Below are 17,051 nucleotides of genomic sequence, written 5' to 3'. Positions count from 1 at the left end.
TGAGAATCAAGAAAAAAAAAAAAAAATGAACTAAAAACCTTTTAAATTTTATCAGCTGCTACAGAGAGGATTATTTAAAAGAAAGAAAAATAATACACAGAGTAAGAGCCTTGTAAAAGCCTTCATGTTAATTTAATTTTTTTACACACTTTATGTTACAAATTATAAATGGTTATCAGAATTTGTACAATAAAACCTGAACAGACTGAAACATGGATTCATATTCAGGTTCCTCAAAGTCAATTATTTGTTTGAGGAGCTTTGACTTCATTTACAGGTGAGAGTCTATTGAACTTCACCAGCGTTGCTCATGTAGATACATTTTTATCCATTTTACTTTGCTAAAAAGCTCAAACTTAGCCACATGGAGAATATATGTGAACATCTATTTTCAACTATTGTGATCAGCTGAATGCTGGTATTACTTTGACTGGGGCATTCTAAAAAAGTAAAGTAAGCGTTCGACCTGGTTGAAAGGTGAACCTCAATCCCAGTTTCAAGTATTTTGCAGATTGAGTTTTCTTACAGGGTTGCCCTGTATTCAACTTACCATCACCTCTAACTCTGTGTGGAAGAAAAACATTCCCACAGCATGATACTGCCATCACCATAGCTTGGCGACAGGTTGTTTGGGATGATGTATTTTGGTAGTTTTACACTACGGCTTTGCATGTAGGCTAAAAAGTAGCATTTCATGTGATTCTTAAACAATAGTTTGCCAGGTTTGTCCTATTGACAAATAGGACTAATCAGACCTGGTTGCTTCAACCAGGTCTGCAGTTGTGCCATACCAGAGGATGGATTGAGCTTCATAAGATGCTTCAAGTTTTAGAAAGTTGTTTTATATCCCAACGCTGTTCTAAACTTCTCTATGAAGTTATCCCCGACTTTTCTGCTGTGTTCTTGTCTTCAAAAAAGAGCAAATTAACCTCTTTTGTTCAGTTCTTAAATGAATAAAACTAAAAGAAATGCATTCCTGTCCCAAGTTGAAATATAATTTTAGAGTTTAGTGAGCTCCAACTCAATTAAGTTACTCACATTTGTGTCTTTCCCCGACAAGATGCACTCAGTCTTCCTCTGGGACGCAACGGGCCAGTGGATCTGACAGGGACAGAAAAATCCAAGAGTAGTTAAGCTGCAGACACATGCTGCTCCCTCCCACTTTATCTGTGTCTCAGGAACATTTCTTACAATGAGTGGCTCCTTGTTGATGTCGTGCAGATCCAGAGAAAGAATGTAATCTTTGCTTCCCACATACATGCGATCGTGGTCCTCGTCCATGCGCAGTATCCGATAGTCGGTTGAGTTGAGCAGGAAGGAGAAGTGATGAGCAGTACCAGTGGACTTCAGCTCTGTAAAAATAGCAGAGGATTCTGTATAAGCTGTGCCTGTGATTAAAATAACAACAATACGCTAAGAATGTACAAACCACAGACGGAGTCCTGGGTGAGGGAAAGTTAATGGGATTTAAGTATGCTAATGATTCAGATGCTACCATCAGACACTCGTAAATGAATTTACAGGATCTGTTTGGTCTTCCCCTCCCCCAATCACATCCTGCTTTAATGCGGTTATGGATGGAATAAATCTAGTCATTGACAGGCTTGACAAAGAAAAGAAGACTAGTAATTGACTCTGCAGAGTCTGAAAGAGTTGGAGCAGTCAATGAGCTACGACAACTGCAAGAAGTCACATCTTAAATTATTAAAGGTCAGATATTTAATAAAGTTCAAGGTCTGGACATCTGAGCTTTGACCTTTTATTTAGAGCTTTGGAGCTTTGATTTTTAATTGCTTGTTCTGAATCTTGAGTTATTGTGGTTATTACATTATCACAGCTGGTTCCTCTGAGAACGTCACTCAATCATGAAAATAATTAGTGTTAGAAGACATAAAAAAGAAACAGGTAAATTAAAAAACAAAATAAAGTCAGTGAAAACAAAAAAGCTGTAAGAAGCATTTTAATAAGCAGCTGTATTTTCTACGGAAATTTGTTGGCGTCTAATTTCGTCCTTAGAAAAGTGCAAACAAAACTAAGTGTGTCTTTTCTACCTACTTTTTAAATGAAAAATAAGCTGAACGAGAAGGAAGAAAACTTAGAGTACATTCAGTTCTGCTTGATTAGGTGCAGACACATGCCTCTGTGAATCAAGGTCTGACAGTCACTGATAAAAAAAGGTTCACAAGAACAGCTAGAAGAAACCCTCCCTGACCAGAGGGAGGGAAGGTCACACACTGAGCAGAAGGAACACCTCAAGTTCTCCACCAGCAAGTGAAATAATGAAATAGAGCCACACGAATCCTCCCAGGAAATAAAATAATAATAATAAAAAAAAAACACTCCCAGCTGCTGATGTTTTGAGCCTCATCAGACACCAACAGGCTGTCGTCACAGTGCAGCTTTCCGACATGCAGGTAGTTAAAAAAAAAGGAAAAAAAAAAGGCAACGGATATGGCTGTCACCCTTGGGAGTTTTCACAAGCTGCTTCTAAAAACATGCTAATATATTGGTCTCCACTCCCACAAATGCACACTTGTAAACTTTCAGTGCAGCAGCACACTGCGGGGATGTGGTGACATCAGGATTTAAAAATTCGGCTGCAAGAATAAGAAGATTACTTGCTGAAGTTGGGATTTTGAGAGTGTTTGCACGAGGGATTCCAGGAAATGTTGCCTGAAGTAATCCAGAATGGCTGTTTATAGATTCATCTCTCATCTGGCTGTGCTGCAGCTGTTTGTTTTCCTGTTCCTATTGCTTTACATTCTAAATAAAACAATAATGTGCCACAATTAACTCTGAATGTATCTGTTAAGCAACAGTATATGGGGGTAGTAAAGCAAGAGCTTCCAGGATTTATTTAGTAGCGTCTCAGGTTTATATATTTGAGCTCCCAGGTTCCCTGCAAAGTACTAAAGAACCAGCAGTGTGAACAGACTTTACCATGGTGTTTAAATATATAGCTGCACAAATTCACAACCCTCCATGTTAAAAAATACGGGGTATGTCAAATGGTGGATTGCAGATTTACAGAACTAGTCTTGTTTCACGACAGCATGCAAATTTTAGTAGACAAATGTAATCCGAGTAAACACAAAAGGCACTTTTGTAATAACCAAGATAAAAAATATGAAAAATTACTTGAGTCTTGAACTGCTTTTACCACCCAGAGTTTTTTTACTGAGGAGGACATGTGGCTTATTTCCATTTGGTGAGTTAATATGATCAATCTGTATTGGAGGATTCCTCAGTTTGACAACTCAAAGACAGGACACTTTATTTTTTGAGTAAACAAGTCTCGTATTCTTCTTAGTCAGCAGTGGTTTTCACCTTGACGCGATCCCATAAATGCCGCCTTTTCCTCTTGTCTTTCTTGTTGTTGAACCATCAGCATTTGAGGCAAGCGAGTCCTGCTGTACTTTAAATGTTTTGGGTACATAATGCACTGTTGGAGAGAAATGTTGGTAGAGTTGCCAACTGTTCCATGTTTTGTTCATTTGTAGATTATGTTTCTGGCTTTTAGAAGATGGCAACATGAATTTACCTAGGATATCTTTTTCTGATATAAAACTTTTGAGATGATCTAACCATTTATAGATGATAAACCAAAGAAGAGAAGAAATGTTTAGGGTTGAAACACTTTTTTTGGTGTTCTTTCTGCTGGAGGTCATTTTAAAATCAATCCTATCATCAAGAAAAGTATTCACATGTAGTTTTAGCATTATGTCAAGTATTTAACAGAACTCGAAGGTCTGTGCGTTTATTTTTCCAACCCTTTATTTTCTTCAGAACTGTTTGTACTCATGTCTCTGATTTTATCTGATTAAATTTAACAACTTGGTTACAACACTGCTATTATTAAAATCCACCAAGGCCATAGGAAACTCCACCTTTAATTGACATGGATTACGTCCCTAATCTCCAGACTATATTTCAAGCAATCTAATTATATCCTACATGGATCTTGTGAAATTTATACTTATCTGAATCTGATGAAAAAAAAAAAAAAAAAAAAAGAAATATTCCTAAAGGATAAGGAGACGTTATTTTTCCAGAAACCTTTTGTCATATTCTAAGGAACCACACTTTTCCTGAATTGTACTTGGGCTTTAAGGACTGCAGATGTCATCAAATGATATTTCATATTTATGACCTTTAATTCCCACTCAAGAGTAAGAGGACAAAAATCAGCAGTATTGGCTGCTGCAAGTCGGAAGGACACTCGGGCCACTGCAAACAAAACCTGACAAGCAGACTGACGGATAACTCCCTGAGTTACAAGTAAACAGTCATCACAACTTATTAGCCATTAAGGGGAACCAACTTTAAGGCCTCCTGTCAGACAGAATTGAAGTCAGTTTTCCATCTGGTAAATTAAGTTTCGTCCTGACAAACAAATTTAAGCTTTCAAAATAATTATCAAAGCATAACTAACTGTGAAACAGTTTTTTCTTTATTCAACAGTCACCCTCCTGACAGTACTCAGTTTATTTTTCTAATCATACAGCTGATAAAGATGAAATAGCAAATGTTTTCTCTAAAAGCAAAAGAAAACAGCATCTTTCCATGGAAGTCTGGGACATTTCTACTAACAAAATTAAAGGCAAATGCAGGCTAGCATATGAAATGAATAGTTAACGCATCTCCGTGCATGTTTTTATCATGCAGTCCTATTCTTCAACTTTATTAAAAACTTAACTAATTGCGATGTTGTGGTTTGCAACGAGTGAAACAGAGTCCAAGCTGCAGTATGATCCCTGAAAACAACACACATCAATTAGTGGTAGCGTCATATAAATGTATACATGGAGCTCATTTCACATTTATAGAAACAAACAAAAAAAATCCTTGAAATAAATGTATATTTTAATGCTGTAATACATTTTCAAACAGTAAAACCTTAGACAACATTAGCCATTAATTTGGGTACGTTTGTTCAGTAGAGGTAAACAAACAAAAAACAGACTAAAATTGATCCATAGTGCTATGGATGCTCCACCATAAATAAAAATATGCATAAAGTGATTTTGCACACATTTTGATTTTTTTCTAGCCTTTCCTGGACAGTTTGTATCAGAAAATTTCAATCTTAGTCTCTACTCACCAAAGTAAACTGTGACAAAGTTTCAATAGCAACTCTACATATATTCAGCTGGTATGAAACAGGCTTTTAGTTGGTTTGTCTCCCTAACAACAACTTGGTGTGCTAAGAGTTTCACATCCAATGGTTTGTAATTACACTATTTGCAGTAGTTCCCCAACATTGAGCCTAAGCAATTTGGTTTTTTTTACCTTCCTTAGCATCTTCCTCACTCAGCTGCCTGTCAACCTACAGCGCTGCATCCAGACAATTAAAAGTTCCTTGACATTTTGTTCAACTTAAATAATTCAAGTATTAATTAGGAGATTTAGTAAAATTATTTTTTAATACTAGCCACTCCTTTCACTCCGACATTTTAATTGGTTTTGTTAAAATGACAACCATTTACCCTGGATGAAGACATTTTACACAAACATACTAAAACACATTTCCTTTGAACTCTAACAGCTCGGCTACATAAAAAGTACAGTATGATAGCGATCCGCCTCGAAGTGTGCACACACTTTACCGTCAACAGAAACCCAATCGCTAAAAAAAGCATTCCTGCATGTCAGCAAAACAAGCCCTATCAGGACAAGAGAAATGCTGTGAAACAAACCAAAGCCTTGACATGACGCTAAGCGGCTGAATTTACAACCAGCTGGTAGGTTCGGCGATTGATGGGGGACAAATGTCAGGATCTGGTGTTTATCATCCCGCTTTCTCACAAGGCCTTAGTAATGACTACCAGACACAGAGGGAGACATGGAAAATTGTTCTTCATGTTTTAAAATGTCCTTAGATTTTTGTTGTTAAAAACGCCTGCTAACAAACTGAACATCCATCTGCAGTATTGTCACATTTTTCCTCTGTTTTGGAGCTAATGAATCCAAATGATTGACTACTTGTGTCAAACTTTGTGTAAAATAATAGAAGCTTTCTTGGTAACCCTAGAAAGTGACCCTTTCTTTGCATCTGCAAGATCAAGGAGGATGCACCACCCAGAAACCTCCACCACCCCCCTTTTTATGCCTCTGTAATCCAAGTCCCTTTCTTAGCAGCAGTTTGTCCGTGGAGTAAAAGAAAAAGAAGGAGGTTTTAGGGTGCACAGAGCAGAAAATCCCACATACCTGCCCAGGCACCCATGGACTGTTGTCTGAATTCCCTAAGCCTGCTCACGTTCACTTTTGCTTAAAATAGAGGTGTGGCCCCACCTTGCTGAAGCCTGTCTGCAGCCAAGCGTGCAAGGATGTGTCACTATAAGTAATTAAATTCATTGAGACAGTCTGGAAAACCTTTGTGATGTTGTAATGGTAGAATACCATTTAAACTGAAAGAGTCAAACTTGAGCTCCTTTGATCACGTAATCCATGTCTTGCAAAGCTCACAGAGATGGTTAGAAATGCCAAAATGAGCTTTTGGAGTTGATGAATACTCAGGGTATTTGTGGCTGCAATCAAAAAAATAAATAAATAAAAAATCGGCAATCATTTTAACATTTGCATTCACAGCAAGGATCAAAACGTTTCAACAAGTTTTACGTTGAGAGTTTACGACTTTGTTAGAGACCACGACTTTTAATATGATCCGAAAATGTAGGAGGAATGACCTCCCAGCAGCGGTCTGCAACTCCAGTCCTCAAGAATCCTACAACTTTTAGACGTCCAACAGACCTGAACCAAATGACTGAATCACCTCCTCAATAAGCAGTCAAATTCTCCACAGTCCTGCTAATTTGACTCTGAAAAAAGCAGTTTGGAGAGATAAGTGAAACTTTTTTTGATGGGTAAGTGCAGCGTGCTGTGGATTTGAAGCTTCTCTGTTATTAGTGATAAACAGAATGGTGAATTAATCCCGTAAGACCAGCGTATCTTTGTTTGAACACAGGAAGTAGAGGTCACTGCAGATATCAGAGGCTGAACAGCAGTAGGAAGCCTTATCGGCCTCAGCCTGTCACGGTGTTTGTCTTTTGTATTTGCCTCAGTTCAGCACCTAATAATCAGCCTCCCTGCACCAAACAGAGTCAGGACTATTGACTCAGAACACATGTCGCTGGAGCTGATTACTGCTTACCTGCGCCTGTCAAGGAGAAATAATTGGCACCGGATAACGTCTTATCTCCAAGCTTCTGGGGGCTGTCACTCAGAAGCTCTTCACACTCGTCTGCCACTGATACTGTGTGTTTATATGTGTCTGCGTGCGCTCGGTGGAATTAAACCAAAAGCTTCCCGATCCTCATATCAAATCAGAAGACACAGGTCCTCGCTTTGCATGAATCAAAAGCATAGAGAGGCTGATTTAAGTAGCGCCTTGTCATCCTGAGTGGAAATGAGAGATTACAACAAATCTATTTCTGCTGTCTCACATGACGGAGGAGGTTAATTAAAGCACAAGGGGGAAGATCTCTGGTTCAAAGCTGACAGCAAAGGTCATACAGTTTCTCTACTCTGCCTCTGAACCGCCAATAACTTCATGTTTTAATACATCTCTGTAAACTAAAGTTATTAAAAGGAGAAGCACTATGCATTTCTACTTTTCACCTTTATCTACTCACTTGGATGGATGTAGACTAACATGTAAACAGAAATCGGTGTGGATGAGACTGATTTTTCTCTATGAACAGCTGTCTTTAACAGCTTTTGGTGGCTGCAGGTGAAAGGTTAAAGGACAAGAAGGGTCTGAAGTGAAAACTCATCATGGCTTCTCTACTCTTAAGTGACCTGGGTGGACATCATCAGACTGGATTACTTAAGGACAGTATGGTATTCAAAGTCAGCCACTTTTTGCATCAGTGAGATTTAAAAATAATAATGTTCTGTGTCCCCTTTAAAATATTAGTAAAACTAGGTCACAAAGTGACTACCTCTGCTCTTAATACAAGTTATTAGTTTCTCATGAAAGGACAAACATAATTATAGTTCCTAAAGAGAAAATTGGAAATTGGTCATTCATCCACAAAATCCATTGGATTCATCTCCAAGTCCAGACCTCAGTTTGGTCTCATCGTAGTACACACCGAAAACAAAGTTTAATGTCTCATTTACATACAGAACTGTGAAATGAGATCTTCCAGGACAAATCTAATTCCTCTGTCAAAAAATAAAAAAAACAAACATCTGAATTTCTTTATCATTGAATTTTCCAGATTTTCTTTTCGCCCGCCAAGCAATTTTTTTAAAAAAGAACATGAAATTTGGGATTGTTTGTTTCCATGTTTTGGTTACAGCAATTTTCCCAGCAGCTCTCCCGGTCTGCGGCTGGCTGTTGCGTGCACAAATGTTTACACGTGCGAGTAAAGGTGGGCCGTCAGTTGTGCCGATACTGCAAGTTGAGCTGTAATGATGATGATGAAGCCCTGTTTGTTTGTGTAGCTGAGCCATCGCTTGCAGTGGGTCACTCGGGGCAGCGGCAGCGGTCAGTGGTGACAACACAGGTTAGAGGGATTATGGAAAGGGCTGAATAATGAGACGACGTGGCATGAATGAGTGAAAAATCCTCCTCTCCCCGGCTGACCTCTGACCTGGCACTTAGAGCAAATACTCTCTCTGTGTCACCAACACAGAGCCAGATGTAGACTGTTTTCTCAAAAGAATCTCCTCATTCCTATTTATAGATCTCTGCAGACTCCTGATTTGATCAGAAACGGTGAAATCGTTGATTTAACCTGTTCCCTTCCTTTTGATTTGAGGCGAATCTGATCGAACAAAAGCCCATTTTTCAAAAACATTTTTGCCTCCCCTTGACTCAAGGTCATAGCCAGAGTGCTGCTTGCTGGGGGCAATAAACCGGGGTAATTAGTAGGTAAATTTAGAGAGACCATTAGCAGCAAGTGTTGATTCGGAGTCTGCTGGGGACAGCGGGCACCTCCGCCCTCTCTGGGTGTTCCACTCTGCAGACCGACTTTGACAATCTACTCTATTCCCTGCGGTCATTTTTCACCCGCAACAGCAAATGTTGTCGTAGAGAAGTGAGAATGGAGGAAGGAGTCCCGAGGGTAGAGGAGCCTGACAGCAAACCTAAGAACTTTCATTTATCAAATCAGGCAGCAGAGAGAGCCATGGAAACTCTGAGTCAAACTCGAAGAAAGCACCAATGTACAGCCAAGATGCAGAGAGAGAAGACTGAAATCCCCCTTTGCTGCTGCTGAGAGCAACAAAGCTCACAAAGGCACACAGAGACTACTAAGTACTAATCATGACTCAGAATGAGGACACAAAGAAACCCTGATTGTCTGCCCAAATACGCATAAACCCTGATTAGGATCTCAGCTGCCAGCTTAGGTAACAAAATGAGAAATTGTTGCAAAGAGTTGAGGTTAACCCTAAAAATTAAGGGAAACAAAGTAATTGTCAAGCAAACGCATTGCCAAATAGTTCGTAGAACAGATGAATATTGCAGGCATTTGTAAGACGCTTTATTAAGTTTTGGAAGAGGGGTTTGAAAAAAGAAAAAAAAGATGAAACTGAAACCTGTGAACATGAGTTTGGATTCTCTGGGAAATATTTTCCCAGATGGGGAGAAGGCACACAGCTCTGGCTTGGTGGGAGGGCGGACTGTCCTCCGAAGGAAAACAACAGCAGCAGTTGTTTCTGCTAATTCCCTCAAACGTTTCACGTCTCAGTGCCATAAACGTCGAGCAGCTTGCAGACTCGCGTCCCTTAGGAGTAACAAAAAAGCTGGTGTGACATTGTTCAAATGTCACGCAGAGGAAAGAGGTCAGGGTGGTCGGGAGGTCAGGAGAGGCCGATGTTCATTCCTACCGCTGTTTCTTACCACCAAAATGTTTTTATGGAAGTTGGGAGTTAAAAAATCGTAACTTTTAAAGGTTTTCTCAGATACACACGAGATAACCTTTGTGCTTCTCATTACTCCTGGCCTTTGTATAAAAGACTAAGCAAAGAAAGAATGATAAAGGAGGCAAGAACTGCTGAAAGTAGGTTTGAAACTATACATTGAGCCACTGCTACAGAATTCAGGGTACTCAAATAATGACTACCCAATATCGATTATCCAGTTATTCAATAACTTTTTTAGTTTCATGTCAAAGTTCTGTATGTGTGAATACAAGATTCACTCACCTCAGGATGCTCCAAACAAACTGAAACCAATTGCTTGTATTGCATTCTGATTATTTTTGCTAATAACTATCTGACAAATTAGGGAAAACTCAAAGCACTGGACTTTAATTTACCAGAGACTGTAAGGCAAAGTTGTTAGCAGTCAGCTGTTAGCTAGTTTCAGTGTCTACCCAATGAATTAAGTTTAGATAAAGACTCAGTAAAAGAGGAGTTATTGTTAACCTGAAGTTATACCTTTTTCTGAGCTCTGAAATTTGGTGGATGAATTTAATGTTTTCCCATCCAATATAGCAATATTTTCAAATTGTACAGTTTTGAGATTTTTATTCCTGGATCAGGTTGTAGACTATGTTGTTATCTTTTATAGGGATGATAAATGTAGTGAGCCTTGGGGTTAATCAGATTAAGAAAAATCAGCTGCTTCCAGACAAACAAGAACCTCAAAGCATGACAGATTTAGATACATTTTGAAAAAGTAACTCATGTTATATTAACCTAAAGTCAGAACATTTTATTCCATTAAATCATTTCAATAAGACATTCACTCAGATAAGCTTTGGATATATAAATATATATATAATAGTTCCTGTTCTTATCAGTATAAAACTGGATTATCTCCCAGTGAGGAGTGATGAGGAAACAAATCTCAGTTGTGATCACTCTGTCTTGCAGTTTGAGAATTTCCAGCAGAAATCAACATCAAGTGGGAATTCCTCAAAGATGTTGTCATGCATGCACGTCTACCTAAATTTACAGAATCTACAGCTATCTTATATCAAACTTTTCTAATTCTATTTCTGCTTATCTACAGCCTTCCTTTGACACCTTTACTTTGCTTTGGCTTGTCTGGTCCTGCCAGCATCCACCAGCCACTGTCTGCATACCAGTTCATGGAGATAACAGACGCCCCATTTTTCGTTTGATTCTTCCCTCTTTTCTTTGGCACCATGCATGTTACAAGTGGAAGTAGGGGAGATGGGGAGAATTCACTGCACCAGTTTTGCTCCGGCTAACAGATTAATACTTCACTCGCAGAGAGCATTTAACTCTTGCTTGAATAGAGTAAGTTTGACAAGCGTCACTTCTAAACAGGACATGGTTTATGCAAATATTCTGACGTCTGGGAGACATTTAAAAAATATATTCAAGAAAAGCAACAACTAGTTTTTTGGACAAGTTAAGAGGCTTTCCATCTGCAGCCATTGTTTAACGCTGTTGTCCCACAGAGTTATATAAAAAAATGAATGCCAAAACTCAGAATGTCCTGATCCATGAATATTTCCTTTTTTAAATGTATTGTTTGCATTACTTGATGACAGAACCATAGGGTCAAGTAAGGAACACAAGTTACATATAATTCACTTAAAATGAAAGAATACTGACAATGCAGAATGTTGTCAAAATGAATGCAATGACACATTTTGTTTTTGTCGATGATGCTGCTTTTGTGATTGGAGTAGAAATGAAAGTCGCAATACAAAGTTGATAAACTGCACAACCCAACCTAAACCTATACAACTTAATACCTCAAAGAGTTGCAAGGCAGAGAGAAATTGTCATGACTTTCCTTAAAGAAAACATGTAAAGTTTCATTATATACAGGAGTTGATTTAAATGCATAAAGGTCATTTTAGCATTGGGTGAACTCTGGTAGCCATTGCACTGCATCGTCAGGCATCAGTTTTCACTCTGACTCTCAGCAGGAATACAGAGCAACTAGTTAAGCTCCAGAGTCATCAGCATTTGTGAGTTTATCGTCTGCAAAACCCAAATGAATGTGTGTCAGAAGCCCATCTGCCTCTCTTCGGCGGACATAATACTGCATGCCCCGCTGATGCATGCACCCACTTGACCTCATGTCAGTGCCACACAATGGTAGGGTCGCCCCCCCAACCAGGTACATGTCAGCACGAACGCCCAGCCAAACCTTGCGCACTAATACCGTATGACAGGCAGGGGACAGGCGGATAATACTGCACAATGGTGAGCCTAGTTGTTGCACAGTGTGGTGAGATCCATGGCCGAGGCATTTGTGTCGAGACCTAATGTGAAAACTTGCTGAAAGGACGACTTCAATGTCTATTCAGGCATTGAATTCTTAATTCACAGTTATACAATCTTTTATGTTTAATATAATATATGCTCATAAATATTATAATCTCATACTTGGCAGCTCGTGTTCTGGTGTCAATCAGCTTGAAATGCCTCTTTAGAAATGACTGTTTTGACCTTTAAAGCTGATCGCTTGCTACCAGCTCCCAAATAACAGGATCTTGTGACATGAATTTTGCTCTCCTGCATGAGCAGAATTATGCATTTTTTTCTGTTTTAAAACGGTTCGTTATCAAGATCCCATGAGACATTCAGAGTTAATTTAATTCATCTCTCATGACTTGTAAATCAATCTGATATGACCTGAAAACAAGTTAAAGCCAGAGGGCCAGTTTTATCAAGAAAACATGTGAAACCAAGATGGTCATCATGTTTTATGTCGACACCTCTAGCACACCTCTGCTCAGATGTTGCCTTCTGCTGACCAATATTACAGATATCCAATAAAATATCAAGGTTTGCTTCAGTGGACATTGCTAATTGACACTTACCAGAAGGTCAAGATTTGTCTCTTGAGACATTCCTTGTCTGAAAAAGAAATCAATCATAGCATTTCTCCAGGAATCCATTTCATCAGTGACCCAACTGTGTAATGGACAACTAACAAATCAATACGGCTCTGACATCCCAGGAGACTCGGGTACGTAATTGCACAAAGAAAAGAAAAATGCTTCAACTTTTGTTTTGTTTTGCAGCAACAAACTCGGCAAAGAAATAACTGCGGAACTTTTTTAAGTTTCTCAAACAAAATCTAACACAGTTTTTGACAAGTTATTTCAGGTGGTTTTCTGTGCTTCAGGAGTCAAAACCAAATTTCCACCACAACATCAGAGCTTCCGCTGGGAATCTACTCAAATGGTAAATAACGGTTGTTGCGATGTTATATATTTAAATATATATATATTTCAAATGTACTTTTTAGAGCCTCGTGTAATATTAAATAGCTGAAAAAATGCAACATTTCATATAAATAAATAAATGTCAGTTGTTAACGATGACACCAGAGTTAACAACTGTGTCATTAGACTAAACCTCTAAGTTGGTCAAACAGTGTAAAGAGTTTGTGTTTAAAGACATTTGTATTAAAATGTCGGTGCATCGAGATATAAAAGTTTAGGAAATCTATAACCCCCTGATCTGCTGATTGAATGAAGATTCTTTCAATTTTACCTCACTGACAAAAAAAGAAAACGTGTCAGTTTAAAATGTCTCTGATCATGGGAAACACTGGCAGTAATTGCGACCTAGAAGAGGACAGATGATTACTCTAATTAATGTAATTCTGTGCCAAGAACTAGAATTGGTAAGCTGCAAGTTAAATCTCTGTTAAGCAGTCAAAGTCAGGACGACAAAATGACTGATTTACCCATTAGTAGTAAGTAGCTTGTTAGACTCTCATTGCTATTACAAAGCAGAATGGCAAATCTGAGCAACGACTAAATATTGCAGGAGTTTATTTTAAAATAGCGTTAAACGAAGTTCATGTAAAATAAACAAAAATATTCTATAGACAAAACTATGACCATAATAATAAACACGTTACATTAATTTAGCAGAAGTAGGAATAATGAATTTTTCAGTTTTAGTTAAAACAAAATACATATATTTTATTGACACCATAAAGTTGGGCTGTTTGACTCAAAGTTATCGTACTGTGAGAATGTTTTAACGACCCATGCCTTACTGGAAGTATTCCAGGAAAAATGTTTCTTTTTGTGAAGACCTGGATAAAAGGCTCGCTTTGCAAATGCGTGATGGTGCTTTCTAGAGTTTCGTGTTCAGCCTATCCTGTATCACCAGAAACTTTCCCAGGAAGGGGGTCACATGAGGCGGTGTGTCCTTCAATCTGTTCTCAGTCCAGCTGTCTTCTCTGTAGATATCATTTGATCACAAAAATCTGTTTTATGGCCATCTGTGCAGTCTCACGAAGGAACAAACTTCATTCAGCTGGTGACATCTGTCGACTGCAACTTTAAGCTACCAGTGTTTGTTTTGTGTTTTTGGAGAATATGTAGCATAAGAGGCATTTAATTCAGCCTCACATCCACACAAACATTTACAAAAAGGATGATTTAATTTAAATATTTTGTGAAAACCAATTGGAAATGTGTCAGGAAAGTGGGAAAAATTAATCATTTGGCTAACTTAAATGGGCATAAGTGAGAGTTTGTGCCTGCCTGTCTGTCTGCTTAGCATAAATAGGACATGAGGAATGATGACCCTAAGTCAAGGGCATTTATTACTTCCCAAGTGCCTTTAGGATGGACACGGTCGTACTGGGAATAAGTGGGAGTTGGGGTAAGAGGAGAAGAAACAGAAGAGCCAGGAGGAGCAGATGAAATGCAGACATTTGGAAAGCAATTGAGAACATTGTTATGGAAATAGTTAGATGTGGGAACATCTGTAAACGTGCACAATCATATTTCAGTGATCATAAAATGTCAAACCGAGTTACATTTGAGGTCAGGCAGAATAATGAGTCTGAAGCTTGAAAGAAGACAAATATCAAACAGTGCATGTTGTTTGTTAAAGCTTAATCTCTTATACATTTAGGGGAAAAACAAAACAAAATGTTTTATGTTTGAGTGTTCTTTAACAAAGCTGTGTAAAGGAATGAAACAAGAGGAAAATGGCCAATCAAGCAACTTGCAAGGATGGACCAAATTATTGGTGGGAAAAAAGTTGTTTTCTTGACGGAGAAGTTCACAACTAACTTTTCTTCAAGTCTTAAATTAATCTTATGCTTTTAGCATCTACTTTTGACGCTTAGCTTCCATATCGCCATCTACCACCTGGTCCATTTGCCCAAAATGTCTGGTTCATTTGGAAAGGTGTGAATGTGTAATCAAACTTTGACATGTACCAAAAAGCAAACTCTGGTCTGCCTAAAATCCTAGGTCTTAGTTTGGCTGGAGTAAACTTTGGCCCGGTTTGAATGTGGCTGCAAGCAGATCAGAGACCGCCACAAAAGCAGGAAGTATACTACATCACAGGGCATTCTGGGTAAATACACCCTAAACAAACGGGTGAGTATTGCACCAAAGACAAAAGAGAAATCCTACAGATGCTAAAATCTGACACAACTCCGTTTTTGCTTACATTTTTTTGAAGAAGGAAGTTGCGCTCGTGTCTTCTTTAGAGGTTATCGTGTTTTTTCCTACAGTTGTTCTAATATGCCGCCACAGGTGAGGGGAGAGGAACAAGTTCTTTTCAAAGGGTTTGGATCATTTGACACAGTTTCAATGTGAAAGGGATTTGCACCACCTAAAAATGTAATACTGATATTTTGGTCCCCAGTTGAACAAAATTGAGTCTACATTACTTTGAGGTGTGAAAATGCCCTTTGTAAAAGTAAGTCTTTCTTTTGGCAGCTCCAGTCTAACTTAAAGACTCCCCATCTCTGTTTCACACAGAGTAATTACAAGTTGATGACAACCACTTACATTCCTAAAAGTTGAATGTGTGCAGTGAAAAAAAAAAAAGTCAGTCAAGATAAAACCTGTTGGCAACTGTTACTCTTTTAATGGATAATATGAACTATCTGCCAAAGGTGGGCCCTACTCACTCACCTATACCCCGCAATATTACACACTCAAGCTGTCGGCATGTGTAATATTTTATTAAAAACTTCATGCTGACTGATGCACCTTCTAACCCGCCAGAGCCTGTTAATTTGGAGCCTTTTGTGCTTGACAGACAGCCAGGACGTCCTACTCTCTGACCCCTGTGGCCTCTTTTTCACTTGGGACCATAAAGGTCACCGTGCTGACGACGTCTATTGAGGAGAAGATGTGAATAGTTGTTTGGTTTTAATCATATTTATACCCATGTGATTCTGACATTGACAGTGAATTTTCAGAGATTTGGCAAAACTGTAATGGACAAAAAATAAATAAATAAAAAATCAAACAGGTAAAACAAACCACATCAAGGCCTGTGGCTCTCAGAAGCCCGTCATGTTGATTATTGCACAGCAATTACTGCCCTTCATGTGCACACAGGAACGCCCCTCGTTGAGATAACTGACTTTATCCAAAGGGAAAACAAAACGGCGGCTTCAGTTTCTCTGGTTTGTTTGTGTTGAAAGTTCTGCTGAAGCTGATCTAAAGATGAATTCACAGAAGAAAATTCAAACCGATTCTTCCAAAAGGCTTACGAGTAATATCTTACGACATCTGGAACGCAAACATTATATTTATAGCCGCTAATATTATTAGCTGGAAGAGACGACTGTGATTGTGGTCCAACAATAAGAAGAGTCAGAGTATGGCCAGAGTCTTATCAGACTGAATGAAGCAACATTCGTGACAGTTGCCCTCCATCCGCTCTCACATGTGGTGCTAAAGGAGGCCAGTGATTTCACAGATCCACGGAGACTAAGAGCCCTCTTATCTTCAGCTGTCGTACCTCGTTATAAATCAGCGCTCAGCTATCCGGCCTGCACAGATAAGGAGCCCAAATGCAGATTGCTCCACACCACAAATGGAAAGAAGCTTTTTCTCCAGGAGTGTTTTCTCTCACCCAGTACTTTCACATTCCCGTTAATTTTTTTAATCTGTTTTCATTCATCTGAAATGCAGGCAGTCTTTTTTCTCTCTCTTTGGGTTCATGCACAGTCTCCCATGTTTGTTTTCTGTTGCTTTTCCGGCAATCTGGTTATGATCATGTAACGTACGTGTGAGTCATTTCCAGCACTGTCAACATAGAGATAAAAGTGCAAAGAAAAATCTGATTCCAGTGTCTTCAGGTTTTGCATGGCAAATAATTGTTACAAAGGTAACAGA

The 17,051-nt window shown here is 38.7% G+C and overlaps 1 protein-coding gene across 2 annotated transcripts in view; it reads right to left on the bottom strand.

Moving 5' to 3' along the window:
• Positions 1–17,051, bottom strand: part of sema3fa (sema domain, immunoglobulin domain (Ig), short basic domain, secreted, (semaphorin) 3Fa) — a 52,198-nt gene that overhangs the window by 19,665 nt on the left and 15,482 nt on the right. For both annotated transcript variants that reach the window (XM_008408701.2, XM_008408702.2), the window contains exons 3-4: positions 1,192–1,352; positions 1,039–1,101 (exon numbers count right to left, since the gene is read on the bottom strand). In XM_008408701.2, coding sequence (XP_008406923.1) covers positions 1,039–1,101; positions 1,192–1,352 — 224 coding nt within the window. The remainder of the gene's footprint in view (positions 1–1,038; positions 1,102–1,191; positions 1,353–17,051) is intronic.

This window comes from Poecilia reticulata, linkage group LG5 (genome assembly GCF_000633615.1).
Source record: "Poecilia reticulata strain Guanapo linkage group LG5, Guppy_female_1.0+MT, whole genome shotgun sequence".
In the NCBI taxonomy this organism is placed as follows: domain Eukaryota; kingdom Metazoa; phylum Chordata; class Actinopteri; order Cyprinodontiformes; family Poeciliidae; genus Poecilia; species Poecilia reticulata.
Note: the sequence above shows the minus strand (reverse complement) of the source record. Positions and strands in the feature narration are given on the sequence as shown.